The sequence below is a fragment of the Leptosomus discolor genome, chromosome 16, assembly GCF_034619465.1.
Source record: "Leptosomus discolor isolate bLepDis1 chromosome 16, bLepDis1.hap2, whole genome shotgun sequence".
NCBI classification, from domain to species: domain Eukaryota; kingdom Metazoa; phylum Chordata; class Aves; order Leptosomiformes; family Leptosomidae; genus Leptosomus; species Leptosomus discolor.
This window is the reverse complement of record NC_141406.1, coordinates 14,388,143-14,410,806: the sequence shown is the minus strand read 5'-3', so window position 1 is coordinate 14,410,806 and position 22,664 is coordinate 14,388,143. Positions and strand designations below refer to the sequence as shown.

Below are 22,664 nucleotides of genomic sequence, written 5' to 3'. Positions count from 1 at the left end.
TGCTTGCGATGTCTTGTAGAAACTTGCAGTGCGAATGACAAGAACCCAGGCCGAGAAGGTCGTTTCTCCTCTCCAAGCTGACCATTCGTCGTTAGTACAGCTGCTCTTTGCCAACCATTCTTTTCCCATTGTTGGTAGTTTCCCCATTTCTGTTGCTGCTTGTGCCACTCTGTTATTTATATAACATCCATTTCAAAAATACCAACATACCACTCCTTTCGTTGACAATCAAATCAGCACCAAAACAGAGGCAAACGTGTGCCGTCTTACGTCAAACAATGCCTTGTCCCCAACAGCAGACTTGAGTTCGGAGACTGCATTCTCTCCTCTTTCTTCCATTTTAAGTGTTGGTTTGCAGCCCGCTGGGCTACAAATTTCTTTGTTTCCACAGCTGATAAATCAACACATTAAAAGAATTAGAATATGTAAGAACAGAGGTAGGTGAGTGGACTGCTGGGAACAGTTAGACTCCAGAAAAGCCATTAAAAAGCATATTCTGATGGACCAGGCTGGTGTTTGAACACAACGTGAACTTTTTCAGGTACTAGAAGGTCCATGTGGAGAGACTATTTTATAGGTGAAGAGAAAGATTCAAGAAGTTGGATTTCTGAAAGGTGTTGACTGTAGCAGGTGTCTGCAGTTGATTTCAGCCAGGGTTGGCTGGAAGGGTCACAGAGCTTTTCTGAAAGCATCACTTAACTGTTCGGATTTTTTAAGAATGGTAATTAATTAGTGGCTTGGAAAAAATAGCTAGAAATATGTGGCTTATTCATCTATGAAAACAGATAAAGCAGAGGCCTTATCTAATAGCACATGATTACTTTAATTAACAATTTAGCCCTGATGTTCACAGAACAATGAAACCTAGTTTCCCACAGAGCTTTACTGCGTCCCTGTGGTCTTCCCTTCCCCTCCTGCCCCCACGCTGCCAGGCAGGCAGCTCAGACTAGTGCTAGTTTGGAGCATCTTCTGTGCTTGTGGCTGTACCCGTGCTGACCGGGCAGCTAGAGCCACCACCGAGTTCATACGGCAACTTTTTTCGTCTCGGCAGAGGTATAATTGGGAACTTTCCACTTAATGTGGGGGCTTTTCTGCCCTTAAGCTTCTGACAACCCTCACAAGGGCTCAGCCTTTCTCTCTTGGCCAGTTTTAACCCAGTGTGTCTACAACTTAGAAGAAACTGATGGCTAATCACAGCGACTTGATAAACCTCACTTCTTTAGGAACTGGACTTAAAAAGCAGAAATACGGCCCTTTTTTTGGGTTTTTTTTTTTTAAATGCATACCTACCTTAGACAAATGGGAAGAAAAAATCAAAGGGTAACTTGGCATTAATGGTGGGCCAAGCTTTATAGCCTGGCTCTGCAGGTGAAGAAATGTCAGTGAAGACGACAGAACTTGTTACAGGAATAGTCCTTTCCCTTCCTGAGGAAAGCTGCAATGAAAATACAAATGGTCATTAGCTTCAGTCTTCTCTTTGGAGGACTGCTTTGTTTGGACTGGGTTGTATTTCAGCTGTTATTTGTAATAAGTTTGGGGTGGTGTTTTTTTTCATATACAGTTCCACATTTCTTTTCATGAATGGTGTACAGATTTTTATTGAAGTGTGTTTTGGCAAGCAGCCCACAGTTGTGTTTGAGTTGGAACAGAAACTGCTGGGTGCAATACATTCTGATACGAGGTGTTACCTTTAGATAAAGAGATTAACTGGGTCACTGTCACACAGCTGAGACCTAAGCAAAACAAGCCATTCTTTTTATCTTAAATCCTGTAATTTAATTACATACCTGCTTCAATGTGGTGGTACTGATTGTTGCTGTGACATTCACTATTCTGGCTTGTGGATTGACTAGGGATCCGTATTTAGTCCACTTCACTTCTATTTCAAGCGATACTGGTATTTGGCATGAGCTCTGAAAAGTGTTAGAAGTTCTCTCATTGTCTGACTCGTACAAGAGTGACCACGTTAATTATTTATCTCATTAAACTGGCAGAATGAACCCAGAAAGCTCGTTTGGGAGGTTACCAGAGCAACTACTCCAGGCCCTGGACTGCTGCCTGCGCAGGCAGCACAGGTGCTCGCAGCCTTGGTTCAGGGGTGTCCCTGCCCTTCCTCCAGAGGTGACAAACCGACTCTGGATCTGCACTTCAGGCAGGACTGTTCTACCTCAGGCAGGACTTTGGCTCTTACTGGTGGTGCTGAGCTGGCTCTTTTTAGTAGGAAGACTTATTTCAGCAATACCACCGGGTCAGTAGAAAATCCTTAACTCTGCCAGAATTTGGAAGCCTACAGTCTTAAATGTTTTTAGGTATTTCTTCTTGAAGTGCTGAGTTTCTGGTTACAGAAATCACTTGCCGTTTCGTTGCAAAAGCAAGAAAGGTCTATACAAGGTGTCACAGCGGGGGTGCTGTCATTCAGCACACACCAAGCAGCGCTGCCTGCCACCAACAGCAGGGACTGTGCTGCATCGGGAGGAAAAGGGCTAGTACAGACAGTGTCGAGAGTAAATGCGGTGTTTGGCTCAACTGTTTCTGTGCTTTCAAGGATTCTGGCTATCTTATTCTAACCTGCATAACCAAGGAGAAACACTGATTCTGTTACTTCACTCTCAACCTTACCTCTTGTGCTTCATTTTGTACCCAAGATACTGTCCTGAGCCATAACTGAGGTGCCTGGATACCAGCTTGATTAAAAATAAACCCTGTCTTCTACAGCAAGAGTGAAACTCCTCATTTGTGATTGTTCCAGGAGGACTATCCTCCAGTTTGTTTCTGCATATTTTTTTCCCCCATAGGTCTGAGAAGCCTGAACTGCTGCTGCAGGATGGGTACAGATCTCAGGAGAGAGAGGACAGTAAGAGTGAAGGGGGGGGGGGGGGGGTGGTAGTGGTGTAACTTCCACCTGTTCTGAGGTGTGGAGGTGAGTTATCAGCACCCAGTCGAGTACATCCTGGGCTTGAGAATTTCCAAATGAGGCCACGTATTCAGGAAAGCTTTGTCCCTTCAGTAAGTCTAGGAGGGTCTGAGCCAAAGGCTGGCATTTCATAGCTGCAGTAATTCTCACAGAAGAAAAAAAAAAATAATTAAAGCAAAATCCATTGGTTTGGCACAGTAATAATTTCTCATTGCTCTCATGCACTGTTTAAGCCTTCTGGCTACGGTTGCTAATGTACACAATCTTTTCAAGAGAAAGATCGCTGTTAATTAAATGACTCTTTTTTTATATATAATTAAATACTCCTACAGCAGTATAAATGTCCCAGGACCTGAACGGATCCTAATGAAAAGAGTTGTCAGAGCATAAACAGCACTAAATAGAAAAAAAAAAAAAAAAAAAAAAGAAATGTCCTCTTACCGTAACTTACAACCTGATATCATGTTATAGCCAAATAATATCGGGGTTCTGGCTCCCTGTGCTGCCAGACAGTCCTGACTGGATGTACTTTGCAGAATGGTAAGTTGACTGTATTTGTTAGTGTTCTGGATAATGCCAGATGTAACACACAGTTAAAGGGAAATTCAATACTTGTGTATCATGAAGAAACAGTCCTTAATCATATCCTTAAAATATATCTGAAAATGCTATAATAGCTCAAGACTCCTCTGACACTGTGAAGAAGCACTAGAGTGCACAATGAAGGTCTAAATCTACCTCATTAAGAAGTCCCAGGAGATTGCAGTCAGGACTGAGTCATTTGCTACTTCTAAAACAGAGCTAAAAAAGCACACTTTTACTTTTGGTAAAGAACAGATATATTTTATAGATGTCCGTGCTCGTAAGCGTTTTGAAGATGGACCAGAACAAGTGCTGCCAACAAAATTTCAACAGGGCAAGGATATCCTTGTGGCCGGAAGCCCGCTCTTATAGGCAGTCCAACAACATAACCAGGATTACCACTGAGAGGAACTGGTGTTGTATTGACCTGCAATGCAAACGTACAGTCTTTAGTTCTTATCCTGCACTGAAATGGTTGGAAAACACAGAAATATTTCACTTATTTTAGGATGATTAACTGCCTTGAACAATGGCAGTAGTAAGACTGCTCTGTGAGACTGTAACAGTTCTCTCACACTGGGGCAGGCTTTGCTTTCACTGGATACAGTTAGAGTCACAAGATGACTCTTCTCAATGTGAAAAACAGACTTTGGAGGACTTTATTGCCCAATTCTGAAATGCTGCCTCATTTGTGTATCCAGGGCAAGTTACATTTTACCTTGCTGCTCACATTTGTTCTGATTCAAGTTTAATAAGTTTTGTAATTAAATGTCTTTCAACAAGCCGTCCGTAACATCTCCAGCAGTTACCTGAGTAAAGCTGATTTCAAAGCTCTGCTGTATGGAAAGTGCTTCTTTGTTAATTGCCCCCAAGACAAAAGAAGCAGCTGCTTCTATTATTTCTCCTGCGTCTGTGTATGTAATGTGATAACTCACCTGAAAATTAAACGTTTTAGATATTAATTAGAACAAATACATAAGAGTATGAACTAGAAAAAGGGAATTTTAAACTATGTCAGTGTTGTTTTCTTTCTTTCTCGCTTAAGAAACACTCAAATGCATGGTAGAGATCGATTATATCCTCTAGAGGCTGGAGTCTCTTCAAAACTGACTTCTTGATAAGCATCTCTAAGCATAAGCCCAGTGTTCCTCTATTTAAGTTGAAAAGATGAGATGATTTGCACTGTGTGTTCCTCTGCCACCACTGGGCCTGAAGTCATCTTCTTCCAAGCATAACATAGATTCTAAACTGATGTTACTGTCTGCTATGTCGTATACACACAGTAATAATAGAAAAGGATTTCGTCCTGTCTCCGTGTTCTGTTGCATATAGTTATTATCTTGTTGCAAAACATTCTCTTCTATCCCAAAGTCAGCGTTTCTCCTGTCACATTTGCTTTGGAGATGTCACAATCTATGGAAACTGTGCAAGGCCCTTCTCACATCTTTGCAATTTGTGAATCAGAAGTGAATGGATGCATCCATGCTTTCTGTCAAACGTGAGGAGGAAAACAACTGCCATACCTACCCCAAGAACCACATTTATGCACAGTTCATCCAAAATCACAGGCAGCCTCAGGACATCACTACCATTAAGCAAAGTCCGCATTCCATTCAGAGACTGCACAACTACGGACTGGACAGTAATATTAACCTGAAAAAAAAAAAATCATGTCATTTCTGAATATTGTGTATAATTATTTTTGGCTTTTTCTGTATACAATAACAGAGACAGCAGTCAATAATGCTCTGAACAACTACCATGTTACATGTGTTGTTGAATTTCCACAAAAGGTTCTATTTTTAAGTAACTAGAGAGAGGTACTTAAAAAGAGAGAGTTTTAGATGGGGGAATGCATCAGGCTTAAATGTTTGCAGGTAGCATATTATCTTGGAGTTGCTAAGGATCATTACCAATAGAAAATTATAGAAATGTTTAGATTTAAAGATTAAGGATAAAGTCCCTGTTCTGACGAAATCAGTGAAAAACTCCCACTGACTGTAACTGAGTCAGAATTTTGCCCCCAGCCGTACCAACTAAGCTAGAAGGATACTTACCATCTGACTTGATTCTGGCACCTAAAAAAGAATAAAAGAACAAATTCAAACAACAGCAAGGGTAGGACCTATTACAAGTAGCAGTTAAGTAAAGCACTTTAAGGCTCAACGGCTTTGCCTATTTAACTCTGTATGGTTACAGCAACTTTTACATTTTGGAAGTGATTGGATAGACACTGCTGTACCCAGGTAGCGTGAAAATAGCTGCTGTTCTTTGTGGCTAGTAGGCAAAATCTTATTGTCAAATCCTCTTCTTCCCCTGACAGTAACTGGAAAATTTTAGTGACTTCCACCAATTTTTCCATCAGGTCTAGCTTTGAGAACACTCCCAATGATAACTACACAGTGCACTCAATAAGTAGTAGATGAATCTAGTGTTTCCCTTGGGCACCCTATTGCAAGTCAGAACTAAGAACCACTGAACGTTTCCTTGCATCAGCAAGGCGACCCGAGAAAGGCATCTCAGTTTGGCACAACTGTCACTGTGCATCGTATCGTTTGGCCTACTGAGGGCGTCAGAGAACATCGTTCCTACTGCAGATCTGTGCAAAACCGCTTGTAATTAATCACGGACTGCCAATTTAGGAAGTTTGCCAGGCTGTTCGTACCCAAAGAAATGGGGAGCTTTTGTTGTCCTGTTCTGACGTTAACAAGTCCATAGTTTCACGGTCTCTAACCAAAGAAACGAGAAGCAAGTATCCCTCTTGTTGTTACACAGCACATGGACATGTGCAGTTGCCCCACTGGAAAATTTCCATGGCAAGGCAGAAATGTCATCAATCAGGCCTGCAAAATACTCCTATAGAGCACCATTTTGTCACAAGTTTTATTTTTGTGACTTCCCAATGTGTGTTTGATTCACATCTTTGGGAAGGGACCAAAAATTGCGAGTCTGACCATGAAGCAAGTTCTGCAGAATTATGACAGGACACAAAGACCGGTCTGCTCGCCTAACATCGCAGCAGAGAACACATTTTGATGAGCTGGAGACCTGAAGGTGATGCAGGTAAAGTCTGTCACACGTTGTCACATATCGATATCAACACCTTGAGGTACCGCTCAGCCATCAGAATGAGCTGCACGAATTAAAGTGCTCGTAAAGATTAGACTCATCCTTCAAGGAAGCATGCTGCTTCTGACTAGGGTAGAGGGAATGATCACCGCTCCTAAAGTTCTATTTATCTGTGACTGGGGTGATGGATTATGTTTCTGTAGGTCAGGGGCAGACAGCACTCCAGCCTCACTGCTGCCTCCCACCGACTCCTCTTCCCACTAGCCAGGGAGGCAAGGAGGGGCTTCAGCAGCTACACACTACCCATGGCGTGAAGCATCACGTTATGAGTATCTTGGCAGAGGGTTCCAAACCTCCCCAATGCCCCTCGGGTCTGCTGGACAGGCCAGGGTAGAGAGCAGAGGTTAAACGCAACGGTTGCCAAGACCTTCGTATCACTCAAGGTGCCCAGCCCGGCGGTGAGGATGGGCTCATGAAGGCAGGGTTTTGTGAAGGAACCGCTGTACCAGCGCTCTCACCGGGGGCTCCCAGTCAGCCTCCCTGGGTTGATGTATTTTCCCATTTCTTTTGCTGGCAGCTCCACCTGCTGGCACTGGAAGTGCTCCCTGCTCTGCCCTGTGACCACTCTGCCCCCAATACCCATCGCTTTTCTATTGCCACATCCCACCTTCAGCTCCCTTCGGGAAGGGGAGCTTCCTACAGACCACCTCTAGCACCTCTTCAGCCTTCTCCAGCTCTTGCATCTGATCTTCCCTGAATGCCCAATGTACTTTGGACCGAAATCTGACCTCTCCAGAGCTGGGCCGTTGTGCTTGGCAAGCGGCACGTGGGTAACGTGTTACGTACTGCTGTAGTGAGGAAGGGGAATTCATCTTTTAATTCAAAAACATTCAGCTGCCAGGAGCCTGTTCTGAGGGGTGCTTTTTCTTTTCTGGTTCTGCAGCCCCCAAGAACTCTAACTTTGGGTGCATGTGGAAACACTCAAAGACCTTCTGAGGCAGAGTTTTCTCCACCTCTTCCACAGTGGGATGCTCAAAAGCTAACATAGGTGAGCAACCCTTTGCTGATTTCAAGGAGGTCCTCAAGGACCAGGAGAACGATCCCACCTGTGAGAACGTGAACTACTCAGTGGGCTTTCCTTTCCTGTTGATAGCTTTGGAGCCTGTGAGGAGACTGGAAGGGGCCTTTAAGCGGTCACTCACTGGAGAGTACTAATTAAATTAATCTAAATAATTACAAAAATTAAAAAGAATTTAATGGTGGAGAGCACACTGTTTTGCGATGACCTTTGGCTTCTGGAAGGAGCTATCAGGTATTATGTATTTCACTTTCAATTTTGCATGCATGATTTCTTTGTCTTCCTGAATATCTGTAAAGGGGAGTTATTTATACATAAGACATCATCCTGCAGTTCAAAAAGGAATGAAAAAGTAAGCTTAGCTTTGAAAAATAACCACAGACTGGATTTGGTAGTAGGCTGGATAGAAACGAATTTGCTCTCAGTGGGGTAAAGGTCATGTTCTTTGAGGAGTACAAGGAAGGCTTAGCACGCGTGTGCAGTACCTCACTGTTAAGAACCGAGGCTTGTAGGAAAGGTATCTATGCAGAGGAATAAACTTTACAGGTTTTTCTGTAAGTACAAAGGTTTAGCAGCTCTTTAAAACTCAGTATTTTTAGAATTATGCACTCTGATAACAGGCTTCTTGGAAAAGCTTGAACATCCACAAAAGCATAAAACTACTGCCACTGCAGTAAGCACTAGCTCAGTGACGCAAGCTTCTCTCTTTGAGACCGTTATTTTTTTTGGCTAAGCAGAGAACAGCAAATGCTTCTGTTACTGAAGCTTGAAGTAAAAGCATTTCCAAAGGCTTTCTGTATAAAAGTGTGGCACAAGAAGATCTTTTTTTTTTCTCCCCAGCACATGATTTAAAAATCCAAATAAAACCGAGCGTATCCTTTAGTAAATAGAAGTTACTTAATTCTGGAGATGCAAAGAGATATGCACTATCAACCACCAGCTCTATGACTGTGTCAAATCATACTTACGGCTAAAATGCTGGAGTTGATATAGAAGAGCATACTAATTGCTTGAATGTTGCCACATTTTTCCACACTTACTGATCTAGTGCATTTTGTAGCCTGGTTTACTAAAAATCCTGGAAAAAAAGTCACAAAGTATTACTGAATGAAATTAAAGAGTAATTATGAAAAGCAGAAATAAAAAACAATGTAAGAACCTCAAGTACAAGCAAAAGTAAACGTAATTTCTGTTGCAGATAAGGTTTTATGTGAGCTTTAAAGAATGATACTTTCTTAGATTCTCCAGAAATGCTGAGACAAAATATTACTTCTTAACAACAGAAGCTTAATAAAAGCTAGAAGATTTATGACTTCATTTTTGAGATCTCATAAGTTTGGATTTGGGGGCTTTTTTCTTTCACAGGAGACTTTAGTTTTCCTAGAGACATCATCATGACTGTTATTATACCATGTTTAATAATAACAGTGAGTTTTGGAAAACACAGGTGTGTAGTTTGGTTGTGGTTGTGTGTTTTGTTGTTTGTTTTTTTTTTCTCCTTCTGCAGATTTTCAGGAAACTGTGTGAAAGGTTAAAATGTAGGGCTCAAGCCTGCAAGTCTGACTTGCATTCAGGCTGTGAAAGGAACCTCATTATACCAGAGGCACACCTTACAAAGGCTGCCCAGTTAGGTCTTGCTTTGTGTAATAGCCTCTTCCCTCGTGGTGTCACCCTTGTACTATTTTATTAAATCAATTATGCCAAATAGGATGTCTTATTGCTGGATAAACAACACATTAACAAGACTCTCAAGGATTTGCACTGAATGTTTAATACAGATGCAATGCAACTTCCAATCTATGTCTAAAAAAACCCCAGAGAAACAGAAGCTATTTGAAAAACATTTGTTCTTGAATCCTTATCTGAATTTACATTTGCGTGTGTGCCAATTTAGTGACTGATTAAGCTCAAGTCAGAGCAGAATACTCTAAAGCAAACAAACTGGAATTCAAACACATTTTCTAACCTGCAGGATTTGCATCAGAGCACCAAGAGGAGACAACAGGACTGGGTAGTCTTAGAAATGCATCTGCTGTCTGTATAGGAACGCCATACTGCCAAATAAAACAACATATTCAAGTATAAAGGCGTGTTTCAGTCCATGGAAAGGTTCAGAGCATTTGTATTAGCAATAAATCTGAATAAAAGAAGTACTTATTTCCATCATGTACGTCAACACTGTATGCTACTTTGTGCATTAATTCTTCAGCCACTGCTAACAGCTTTATGTTTACAATAGCAAAACTGCTACTTATTTTTCAAAGATCTTAAAAAAATCTGGTTCACTTTTTAAGTAAGCTAACACAAAATACTAAATTTCTTATTTTTACATTTTTATATTTAAAGACCAAAACAATGTTTGTCTTTTCCAGAACTGCTTTTTTTCAAAAGCAGATGCAAACAATGCTTACTTGTCCTTTTATGGAACAATCTAATACTAATCAAATCAGAAAATTATTTACCTCGTATCTGTAAGTTTCATTCGCATCAGAAGGACTTTGAGCATCTGTGTTCGTATTCCAGCTGTCAGGCTCAGCACTGAAAGAAGCACTTCCAAACTGTTTAAGCAACCGATCAAAATTTTCAGGAGTAGGCATTTCAGGGGAACTGAAGGAAAGTGCTTGTTTATCTGTCAAAACATTTAAAGAATGAGATAACTTTTAGGCTAAAAGATACAGAAACAGTATTTAGTAACAATTTGTCTTTCTACAGTTGTTAAAGACTCAGTTACAGAAAAGCATCCACACAGCTTTTCTTTAAGCTTTCCCTTTCAAGATAGGTAGTATCTTAATCCACCATTTCACCGAGATCCATGAAAGCACAAACTTAAGGGAACAGGCAAGTCCTTTTCTTTCAAAATCATGGTTTCTAACAGCATCTGGTGTTCCAAAACAGAGACATGTCAATTAATGTCTAGAGTTTCCATGCTAAGTATTCGGATGACTACTGCAGAGTCAGAATTAAATTACGAGAACACAGTATTGATCACTTGTTACCTCCCTACGAATCCCGTCAAAGCTGGCCATAAAGGACTTGTACCACTGGGGCCTATTACACACTTACAGTAACAGCTCAGGAAGGAGACAGTTTCCCATGAGACAAGTTTAAATGTGATTTATTTAGGATGGTAAATTATTTACAAAAAAAAAAACCAAAACCAACCAAACAACAATTTTTTTTTTTTCCAACAGGGAAGACTAAGAGAGCATGAGCTGTTTTAACTCCATTGTTTCACAGGTGAAAGCATCACAACATAAGGACTGTGAGCACAGAGAATAACCAGTTCTCTGAGAGGTTTAGTTACTTTTAATTTTAGTTTGTTTCTGGTACCTAAAGAGCTTACAAAGGTAACAGCACGATGCTTAGTATTGGCAACAATGCTACTTACAGTTTGTAGCATGAATGCAGAAAACACTGGGATTGACTTGGTCAATTAATTTAAATATCCGTTCTGGTGGATTTGCTTCAACATCAAGTGAATACACAGCAGCTTTCTGACTACAAAGATTGCTGTCACCTCTGCAAACAATAATAATAAAATCAATAACCCACTAGAAGTTAGCATTTAAAGTTCTTTTCATGTATTGAGGCAGCATCAAAAAAAGCACTCGAGATTACTTGTTTTAACACAATTTGTATAGCAGTTGTGCCTCCTCAGCAGGTTCATTGTGTTTTGTAGGGCATGCTTAGTAATAAATAAAATAATTCTCCAGCATGTTTTCTCTAGCAGAGGAAACCGTGAGCAGCAACATGAAGAAAGGTCAGAGACAGACCGGGGGGAAGGGAAGATCCTGACAGTAAATATCAGAGCTAAAATGACAAGCTGGCTGGGATCCAGATGGTGTGAGACACCACAAACACAGGGTGCACGACAGGCTGTAAGCGGCTCGGAAGCACTTTTATTTATACAACACAAGTGGGAAATATGACCTTTAGGGTAACCTGATGGCATGTAGGCCAGAAAAAAGGTCAGTTTTGTGAATATTAGAATAATATTGTGTGCTGGCGGGGGGGGAAGTCCTACTTGAGATGCATGTAAAGGAAATGTCAAGAGTGAGAAACAGGGAAGTGGAAAAAGCCACCCAGTTTGGGAGAAGTGTTTGTAGATGTGCCATGGGTCCATCAACAACAGCCCAGAACTGCAGTAGGCTGCACAGCGAACGTGCCAGCTCCTACTCGGAACAGCTCTGGTGTGTCCCACATGCCAGAAATACAAGTGATGATCCCTGTGAAACCGGTACTTAGGCAGGGTTAGAGCAGTCAAGGGCAGAGAGTGAAGAAGTGAAATGACTTTTAGAAATGACTTTTTAAGCAGGGAGTTAAACTTTTCCATGAGGTGAACCATTTGTTAGCAGGAGCACATCAGAAATCAAACGCCCTTTTTCTGCTGTTTCAGAGGCCACATCGCCTCTTACTTGTGATCAGTCAAACCCTTTCAGTAACTAACACCGTTATGCAAATGTATACAAATCTAGATGTAAATAATGAGATCCACAATACTTGGAGTCATTGAAAATCCCATGGATTTTCATGCAAAATGTTCATTTTACATAAAAGAATTTGGGAAAAGAAACACAACTTCATTTTATGCATTTCTAGCTGACAAAGCCAGAACAATCACCTGAGACAATTAAACTGTCACTCAGGAAGGCGTTGATTAGACCTCTCTGATATATATAAATATCTATAAATGGGTAGCAGTAGTCATTGTGTGCAAGAACAGTAAGAAACCAGTCTGGCATGACTGCTAATGCAAATTTCCAAGCACCAAGAATAAACCCCAGTGTTCAGACTGGCATAATTTATACAGAAGGTGGGCTGAAGAGCTGCACTTATTGTTCTGCGAGGTCACCAAGAGACGTTTTACATTACAATTTTGAAGTGAGCTTTTTTAACTCCTTTTCGAGAAGATGGAATTGGGTGAAGGTGTTTTCAGACAAACAGTAAACAGCAAAGAAACAGCTATCGGCGTTACTGTATTGATAGGTCACAGTTCACTGTTTGTAGTGTGACAGACTGGCAGAGGGGCAGCAGGTTGGGACGCTGGCTTGTCCAACTAGGATCAGAACAATGCTCACATGACTTTGTTAAGCCCTGAGTTGATCAAGTTTCTAGCTGGTATCATAAACCGTAAGGAAAGAGGTTACTGATAACCTGCTGATGACCCACAGAGGTGGCCAGATGGTCCCATGGTATCGGTGTTCTTAACTTCCAGACACTGCATTATACTGATGAAAGCCTAAAGACACGTTATTCTCCCCCCAACACAAGGCACCACCACCTAAGTGCCCACAGACAGGAGCACAGTGAAAGAGGAGGAAAGCAAGGAGCGTGGGTTTTGGAGAGGGAATAAGTGAAAGAGAAACGGGGAAGGGGGCAATTTGCTGTTCTGCCTGGTTGGGGCCAAAAGTTTACTGGCCTAGTGCAGGAAGGACTGGTGAAAGGGTAGGCAGGAGCTGGGATGGCAGGAGTTGGGGTGGGTTAGGAACTAGTAAGAGGCAAGGACAGAGCCCTTACAAACGCCTGCAGCAAATAAAACAGGGTCTTGTATTTCACAGAGCTATTGATCCACTTACGTGACAACAGGAACTGAACACGTAGTAAAGAGGCTGAAATCGTCCGCGCTGCAATCGGGGTCACAGCAGCAATTCACATCGCACTGTGCCACCAGCAGATCACACACACACAGCTTGGCAACTGGAGGAGAGATTTAAATTAGAATGAGAATTGGAACTTCACACGTTACAGCATGTTCCACAACACTTTCCTTTTTCACCTCGCCTTACTTTTGACAATGGTCAAAAGTCTATAGCCAAATTCACGTGCTTTTTTTTTTTTTTTAAGTCATTTTTAAAAGCCATCTTTTCTGCTACTTAGCAAATCTATTTGGAACACAATAACAAAACCAAGGGCACACTAAAATCCAATGGTGTGTTCCCTGTGAAACCAAAAAGCAACTTGAGTTAATAGGAATTTTGAAGTTATGAAAATATACTCAGCTCTGCAGAGGGAAAAAAAAAAAAAAAAAAAAAGATACAAACCAGGTATGCTTATCTACTTGTTTCAGCTTATTGGGGAAAAAAAAATTATCAAAACCATTTTGACAGAGCAGCGAGAAGTTTACAAGTATTCAGCATGTCCCAGGGTCCAGTAATACACTTTCCTGATGTGCCAACATAGCTGACTTTGAAATTGTTCTGTCTGTCTTTAGATACTGTGAAATACTGTAATAATACAAAAGGTAATTGCTAGCAATACCGTAAACTGTCTCAATAAAATACATTTGGCAAATTCTTAAAACACTCTTAGGTGTTCAAGTTTATGAATTCAAAGAACAGGTATTACTCTACTGAACTGTTTAGGAGAGTTGCTTTTCAATAATAAATCTAAAGAATAGTACAGAATGTAGACAATGAAAACCAGCACTCTGTAGGCAAGGCATTCAAAGAACGCTCGTTTTCATAACTACTGCTTCTTTTCTTTGAACTTGACTGTTGTCCATTTCTCTACAGCCCCCTGGATGCTCTCTGACCATCTGAACAGTATCCAGGTATTTCCTGGAACCTCAGAAGTCCTGACTGTTCTGTCAGCACTGGAATCCTTAGTTCACCTTGTAAACAAGAGAAGTTTAAACATGGATGACTAGATGGCACGGTTATGTTTCTGAGATCAGGGATTTAAGTCTCTTTTCCCTAAGGAAACATGCACTAGGACGTGTTTAATTTGGCAAGTAACCAAGGGAAGCTGAACCGATGGCAACAACACTGGGAAATCAAAAGTTAAATAAAAGTATACCTGCCGATTAGAAGACAGTGGGCAACACCTGATAGCACAGTAACACAAATTTGTGATCTATATCACCACAGCACCGCTGTACATCCACAGAGCCGGGGTTAAATTAGGAGTCTTGGGGCAAACCGCGTACGTGCCCAGCTCCCTGCGCTCTCCAAACACATCCAGGGTGAGTCCGGGTGCCCTCTGCGAGGCCAGGCTCTGCCCCGCGGGCTCGGAGCAGGGTGCTGGGTGGGCACCAGCACCTGCCCTTCACCGGTGCCCCCTCTCAGGGCTGTGCTGCCAGGATCGGCGCGGCCGGTGCCCGAAGGCTGTGCGGGGCCCGCTGAGCCCCCCTTTCTGAGGAGGCTCCACGCCTGGGCTGGAGCGGGGCGCTGCTAGAGAGGGGTGCTCAGAGTGCTGACGAAAGGTCACCATCACGACAAACTTATCTACACAGTTGCAGATAAGCAGAGGCACTTCTTTATTGCAGCACTGGCTGCTGGGAGAGCTCCACCTGACGTGCTTCAAAGTTACACAAAAAAATTCAGCATTTTATACCCTTTTTCTGCAAAGTCATGGTCTTTAACATATTTTAACATAAGCGTGCATGTTATGCCCGCTATTAATTTTGACATTTACAATGATTGGTCCACCCTATTAACTAACTTTATTAGTATTCCTACACTAATATAATCACTGGTTATCCTACTGATCAAGATCTCTGATGTACAAATTAGAATGGGGAGGATGTGAGGGTCTTCACCTTAACATTTCTTAGTTTCTCTGGTTTCATCACATAAGATGATATGCCAAGAATGTGCACTTTCACTCCCTATACCTGTCTCCCTGTTCTGTGTTCTGGACAATTTCACAATTAGCAGCAGCTTTAGCTTTGACCTTCTTTGTAAGGCCTGCAGCTGTTGTTTCTTAGCGTAAGTGAGGTTTTGGATATTTCTTACTACAATGTAAACGGATTGCATTAATACAAAGCGTTAGTTATTCCTTAAAGCAATTAAGTCGTTCATTAAAAGCAATTAGTTATCAATGAAAAGTAATGATCTATTCAAAATCCAAACTTGATTATAACAAGAGCAGCACTGCAGCACAGCCCCGGGGGACCCCAGGGCGAAGCAGGGCCTGTCCCAGCCCTGAGTGGCTGCAGTGGGAGCCGGCGGGGGGACAAGGACCCAGCGGCGACAGGAGGCCCAAGAGAGGCCGCAAGCGGGGCTTCCCTCAGCCCGGGAAGAGCCGCCGGCGCCCCGCGGACCCCGCCCCACGGGGCACCCACCGTCCGTGACCGGGGCCGGCCCGCTGCGGGTCCCCGCCTGGGCGGCAGCGCGGGTCTCCGGTGACGCTGCGGGGCCCGCCGCGCTGACCGCAGGCTCCGCGCTCGGCTCTGCTGCCCGGAGCGGCAGCAGGAGGAGGAGAAGGAGGAGAGCCCCAACCTTCAGCACCGCCGCCATGGCGGCCGCCCTTAGCAACGGCGCGGTTACTAGGGAGCGCGGAGCATCACGGGAAGGGCGCGTTGCGCCCCTCGCCGGGGCCTCACGGGAAACAAGGGGGCTGCGGGGCACGATGGGAAGGGGGCGGGGCGCCGCGGGCAGCATGGCGGGCGGCGAGGGGCAGGCCGCGGCCTGGCGAGGCGGCGCTGGGTCTGTGTCCGGCTACCATCTCCCGCCGCCCTCAGCCTCCCTCGGCGCGGGGAGGCTTAGGGCGAGGCCGCACACCGGGCCTTTGGGCGGACATGGCCTCCCGTGGGGCTGCCCCGCTCGCCTCACTGCTGCTGTCATGGTGGTCTCAGGCCTCTGCTTGTGCCAGCCAGCCCCTTCAGGAACGGGGGGAATCCGGGTGCCGGCAGCCCCTCGATACCCAGCCGTGGGCTTCAGGAAAAGTTTTAAGGCATAGCAAGCTGAGTGTCAGCCATGTAAATGGCTTGGGCAAAAATGCTGCTGGAAGGCCATATACCAACAAATGTGGGGAGTGGCCTGTTGTGAGCTAGAAAATCCTGTGTTTAGCATATTTTTGTGACTTTGTTTTTAGTAATCTGCTTTGTTTAAACTGATTTTTAAAGTCTTACCAATTTCTCCTTTTGAAAATGCCATGGGTCCTTAATGCTCAGTGTGCATATTCATTAATTAATCTTGTTAGTGGCATATACAGGTAGTTTTATGCTCATTTGGAAAAACTGAGCTAGAGAATGGCCAAATTTGCACTATTCCTTACGTTTATCTCACAAATCTTAACATCTGTGCTGCAGTTCCAACCAAGAGGTGACTTTTTAAAATTAAACTTGCTGAAGTTTGTGTTTTGTTACCTGATCAAAAAGAACTTCACGTTTGTTCCTGCATCAAACTGACAAGTACATTGTTTCACAGTGTTTCTTATTTTCCTGACCAGGTTAATTCCCATTATCTTGAAGGGAGGCTGACAAAAGCTTTAAGACCACGAGAGGGCACGGTCTCTTTTCATGTAGTACACTTGCCTGCTCTCCGTGCCAGTCACAACATCTGAACAGCAGGAGTTCGTGCTGGCAGGCGGATTTAGCACGTTGGAGATGTTCCAGCTCCTGTTGAAAACTGAAATAATTCCACGGTGCACGCAGCATGTTTGTCGCTTCTTCGTGCCGTCCTCTGCTGCGCCAGAGCCGGTTAGTCACAAAGGTGTTGGTGAGTTACACAAGATGGGCTGCGTCTGCCTTGCCCGCTACGAGGCTACCAAGGGCATCTGATATTAGCAAAGAGATAGTAACTTAGGATGGATTTGAAATAGCTCCACATCATGTGGCAAAATCCCGGAGTCATCCTTCCTCTTGGAAAGCCCTTGTTCTTCTAAGGACATGGTGACATGAAGGTGAGAATCCAGTACTCCTCAGACCTCGGTAGGCCTTAGGTGCAGTGACAGCCTCGCCTGGGTCTCCAGTCTGCATTCCTGCTGCTAAATGTAACCCAACATTACTGCATTTGCCGTCTTCCTTGGGGAAGAAGAACTGATCTGTTTAGTCTCTGTTTCTTTGCTGTTCCTGAGATTACTTCGATTCAGTTGGAAATACTCATGCATTTCCTTTCAGGAAGGTCTCCTAGATGATGTTACTAGAGTTGGGGTTTATTTCAGGCTTGAGTAACGGGAACTTCAAGTACGCTTCCATTTTGAAAAGTAGCTGTAAAGATGTCATCATAGGACTCCTTCTTTCTGCTTCTCACTAAGGCTGTGCCAGGACTGGCTGCAGCCAGAGAAGACAGCCTGTACCTATACTTGGAGAAAATCATGGGAACCTCTAAAAAGCGGTATCTTTCATTGTCCCACAGCAGGGAAACGGCTGTCTCGGCCAGTTTTCTCGCTTAGATTTGCGTATTCGTAGCCATGTCCAGGACAAACTGCTGCACTGCTCTGAAAGCTCTGGTGGCTTTGGCCTTGCTTCCTACAGCCAATAGGCACCGGGTGCAGACGGCAGCCAAGGATCTGTTTGCAGCGAGCAGAGCTACAAGTCTTGTGGCTTCAAGAAGAAGGAGGCCTTGGGCAGGGAGCAGTCCCCTACGTGACGAAGGCTTGTTCTCCTGCCTGTTAAAAGGCAAATTCTTTTGTCACTACTGACGGAGTGAAGTTCCTGCATCCTCTCGCTTGAGGGAAAGTAAAACAGATTTTGGAGTTTTACTTCTAATTGCTGTGGTGGTTGTCTCAGCTGGGAGAGGCAAGCCTGCAGGAAGGAATAGTTTGAGCACGTGGCTGCTCTCTCCTTCGCTGCCACATGTGTGAGATCAGGTGTCTCTGGGTGAAGCTGACTTGGGAGCTCACGGTCCCTTGAACTTCCTTGACTAATCTCCCATGCGGGCAGTTAACGAGGATGAAGCTGTTTCTCCTACCTAGAAGTTCTGCAAATTTTGAAACTTGCAATTTATTTGCAGGCTTGGAGGGGGAGTGGTGTGTAGTTTGTTGTTTGTCATCCTTGGTCGTGTTCTGTCTTCTGTATTTCTTGTTCAGCCCCATAAGATGGGGTAATGAACAAGTAGGGGTGCTTCAGTATTAGCTGACACATTTCCGATGCATTTAAAGTCGGTAAAATGGGCTATTGACAATGCACCAGGGAAAATATAATTTAATACATTCTTTTTGCATCCAGAATTACTTTGCAAAAGCTGATGGTGCACAGGGGACCAGGCTCCCAGATGACAACTAAGCCTTGCTGAGATCTGCGAGATATTCCCCAGCACAGATTGCATCCTGAATGCATGTGGGCAGGAGCTGGATGAATAAGGAGGTATTATTTCTTACTGCATCTACCACTGAAATAAAATAGAACTGGGCAACTGTTCAATAGCAAAGTATAATGTAATTAATCTGGTTTTCTCATTACTTTTTTCCTTTTTTTCCCAAAAGTAAGGCAGGGCTTTGCTCAGACCAACAGTTCACCGAAACCCATCTCCAATACTTGCTGTAAAAGAAGAATAGGATGAACATAGCTGTTGTGTCACTTCAGCTTCCTCTTTATTAATGTTTAAGTGACCAACTCTGAATTCCTTAACTGTAGGATGTGATAGTTCAATAAAGCCACACAGCCTCTCCAGAAATATGTACACACAAAGAGAATGCAGTCAGTAAAGTCCCTGCAGAAAGAAACATAAAGAAAATAGGAAAAAAAAAAAAAAAAAAAGTCTTTGTCATGCAGAGAAGACAAGACAAAATCCAAGTGTAAAAAAAAAAAAAAAAATTAGAAAAATCCCCCCCCAACATAAAACCCCCTTGTGTCAGACTTGTGAAGCAGGTTCCCAAGAGCAAACTCCCCAGTGTGTAGGACAAGATCAGGACATTAATAAATAATGCATGTTCTCCATCACAGAGACTTTAATTTATCCTGTCAACAGGAGTTAATTAATAATTAAAAAGGGCACTGTGGGAGGTCCCATAAAATGAAAATTGAAGCAGTTTAAGATGCAGTAGATTGCTGTCTATTAAAAACATGTTAAGGGATTGACTAGTTTACTATTTTAATTCTATTTTAAGCAGCAAGATTTGGATGTGCATTTAAGCATTATAGGGTGGTGTTTGCAATCCAAACATGGCAGGATTGAGTCCCATCAAGTACAGTAAAACCAGGGGAAGTAACTGATTATAAACACAAGTAAAACTAACACAGATGTCTTTTATGAAACGCTAAAGACTAAGCAAAAAGCACTACTTATGTTTCACTTTCTCTCATCCGAGCTTATTTGAATAATTCAGTTAAATTTAAATTTTTAACTATGTAACTTTCACCACAGCCCTTCCCTTTTAAAATGACTTGAGATTTAAATAATTTAATTACTTTTACACATCTGAAATTGTTGCTGCTCATCGGAACAAAAGACACTAGAGTTTGCAGAATAGCCCACCAGTATCTGTCCTGCAAATCTAAGTCAGTGAACTGGGCCAAGTCAACATGTTTCTCTACAGCAAGACAATGACAGAAGTCCCACCCGTGGACATAGATCCTTTTGATTAAACAGTTTATTTATGTTATTTTTTGACATCTAAACTAACTCAGAGTAGAATTAACTTAATAACCCTGATGGATGCAGTGTTCAGGCTATTGGTTGGCTGAACATGTGCTGCTCTTTCTGAACACACCATATACGAGGCCTGTAAGTGACTCAAGTTTTAGCATTAGGAAGTTTTTAGTAATAAAAAATGCTCCACAGAGCTACTGTTCTGAAAGAGCTTCTCTAGAAAGTGGTATAATTCCTGTTACTTTAATTTATTTTTTTTAAAATGAGGAGAAAATCCTAAGAGGAAACAGTTTTGTATGTGCATTACTTCATCTAAATACGTGTTGTCAGCTCAATGCCATTCAAAAACAATTTTACCAAAAGTCAGAGTCACCATTAACCTACAGTATTTTGTAGTTTATAGAGAGGCTGGATGACTTGGGTGAGGTTCTAAAGGAATTGAGGGAGAAACTGAGGCACAAAATAAATCAGTTCTCCAGGATTTCAGACAGCTAGGATTTGGGAGAGGTCCTAGTTCCCCATCCTGAGCTGGTGCTGTTCTGACTCTGCATCTTCTCTTGACTCTTCCCTGTGGAGAAGTCTGGTATGGGCCTTTTCACGTTAGTTTTCTGTTGGATGGCAGCTGTGCGGTCTGAACGTCTTCGTCTTTTCAAGGCAAACATCGGCTTGGCTCTATGACAGATCACTTTAAAAACTCAAGTGGGCAGGCATTTTTGATTAGAGTCAAAACAAAGTCAAATCAGGCTGAAATAAACTGCATTCTGGTCTGGCGCAACGCTAGCACATCAGTAAATCGTGAGAAGCCTGGGCTGTCTCTGTACAGCAGATGGCATTACAGGTAATATTTATCACACTCCAATCCCCAGGCTAAGATACCAGGGAGAGAGAATTGACGTCAGCTACAAGTGAATCAGTCTTAATACAAGCTGAAAAACTGCTCGTGCCTTCAGCAGTTGATGACATTGTACAGCTCCCCGTTGCATTTATTAGTCTGTCTGAGCAAGCCTAGCAGGAAGAGTTTGTTTTGTTTTGCAGCTTAAATGAACTGATGTAAATGGATCTTGGACTTTGAGGTGGGAAGATTCCACCCAGCTGCAGTAACCAGGGGGATGCCCTTTGCCCCAGTTTTTGTGCCAAATTTGTGCGAGAATTTTAAACAAATCTCCCTTGGCAGGATATCGACCCTCAGGGTACAAGAATAATACTGGGTGAAACAACAGGGCATGTACTGGGGGGGGGATTTACAGGGAGATCTGTCAGGACTGGTACTGAAACTGTCCTATTTCATTAAAAATGGTTGTTTTTTGTCTCACAGGAGCCGAGTGATCCTCTGAATGAAAACCAACAGCAGTTTTTCATCTGGGTACAGTGGCACCGTGCAGGAGTGAAGGAGTTCAGCAAAGGTTACTCATTATCACGTAAATGATGTGGTCTTCCTTCTGGGCAGACTGGAGGGGGTGACCGGGGCTGGAGGAGTATGAACTGCTCACAGTGTGGGCTTGGAGCCCTCACCGAAACACCGAGTCGTGCTCTGCCAAGCGCCGCGCTCCCACGGAGTTTCTGGACTGGGGAGCCGGGGCTGATGGGCAAAGCGGGACAGAGCGCGTCCCATCTCGCTCCGGGAAACACGCTGCGAGGAGGCCCGAAACTCGGGTGTAGGGGTAAGCGGGGTGGGAGTCACAGGCTGAGCAGCGATGCGCACCCAGCCGCTGCAGGACAGATCACTTGGCACTAACCAGAGCTGCCTGAGGGCACCCTGGCACCGGAGGCGGTCGTGAAATCTCCTGCGTTGAAGAAAAAGGGCTTAGGCCAGGCTGGACTTGGCCTAGAAGTGACCTGGGCAAGAAGGAGGAAGAATGAGGGGAGGGAAAGAATGACTCTGTGGGGGAAACTCTGAAAATATGCGCTTCCCTTTCCTGCTGGAGATACAGGAGGGGGTGAGGCAGCAACGCTCGGTGCTGAGAGCCACCTTGTCGGTGCTGTTTGTCATCTCACACACCCCGATGGGCCTTGGCAGCAGCACACCCTTATCTCCAGCACGTTGGCAAATTCAGCTACACGGCGCTTTCTTAACTCACAAGGCTGGGCCTGGGCTGCTGGTTTGTGTTCCCTGAACTTTTCTTCTCCCTGTTCTAATGGGCAGATGAACCTTTTAATCAGTTTGGATACAATTTCAGCTTTAGGCGGAAAATTTTCATGCATTGCTTAAGCCTTTAGCAATTTAAAGGGGAGGAATATTGTCCCTGTCAAGATACGCAGCGAGTGAAATGCCTGCCGTCTCTTAATGCTTTTATAATGACGTGCTTCAACAATGTTCCCCGTGGGTTGGGTCCGTGAAGCACGCCGCACAGCTCTTCCTTTCACTGCAGTCAGCTTGGGGTTCAGGTTTCACACCCTCCTCTGCTTTATTTACACCCCTCTATTGTTTTTGTTATTTACATATTTTGGATGATAGAACGCAGCAGCCGCCTCGTTCCACGTCGCGTATGCGGAGGCATTAACCGAATCTGCGCCCATTGTGCAGAGCTGCCTGTGAGGGGCTTCCAGAGGGGCAGGCCGCTTTGCATGCCCGCGAGTGGTGCAGAAAACCGAGCTACAGGTTGGGAACTGGGTCTTTTTGAACAAGCATGGACGCCTTGAAGTTGTCGGTATCTTTGAAGTTGTCCAGGGGGACACCTGAAAGCTGCCGGCTCGCTGCCTTTGTATCATGCCCACCTGCAATTAAAGTAATTTTAGTGGGTTTTTGTGTGATGACTGTGTACTGCGG

At 43.7% G+C, this 22,664-nt stretch overlaps 1 protein-coding gene across 1 annotated transcript; it reads right to left on the bottom strand.

Annotated features, from left to right (window-relative positions):
- Positions 1–362: 362 nt before the first annotated feature.
- Positions 363–15,880, bottom strand: TCTN1 (tectonic family member 1). Its single transcript, XM_086473975.1, has 15 exons — positions 15,706–15,880; positions 13,220–13,340; positions 11,032–11,162; positions 10,106–10,272; positions 9,610–9,697; positions 8,612–8,721; positions 5,554–5,574; positions 5,024–5,149; positions 4,306–4,431; positions 3,841–3,923; positions 3,356–3,496; positions 2,903–3,059; positions 1,788–1,913; positions 1,291–1,435; positions 363–391 (listed from the first exon to the last, which is right to left on the bottom strand). Exons 1-14 carry the CDS (start codon positions 15,878–15,880, stop codon positions 1,292–1,294), a joined length of 1,716 nt encoding a protein of 571 aa, XP_086330101.1. The 3' UTR covers positions 363–391; position 1,291.
- Between the last annotated feature and the right edge of the window lie 6,784 nt (positions 15,881–22,664).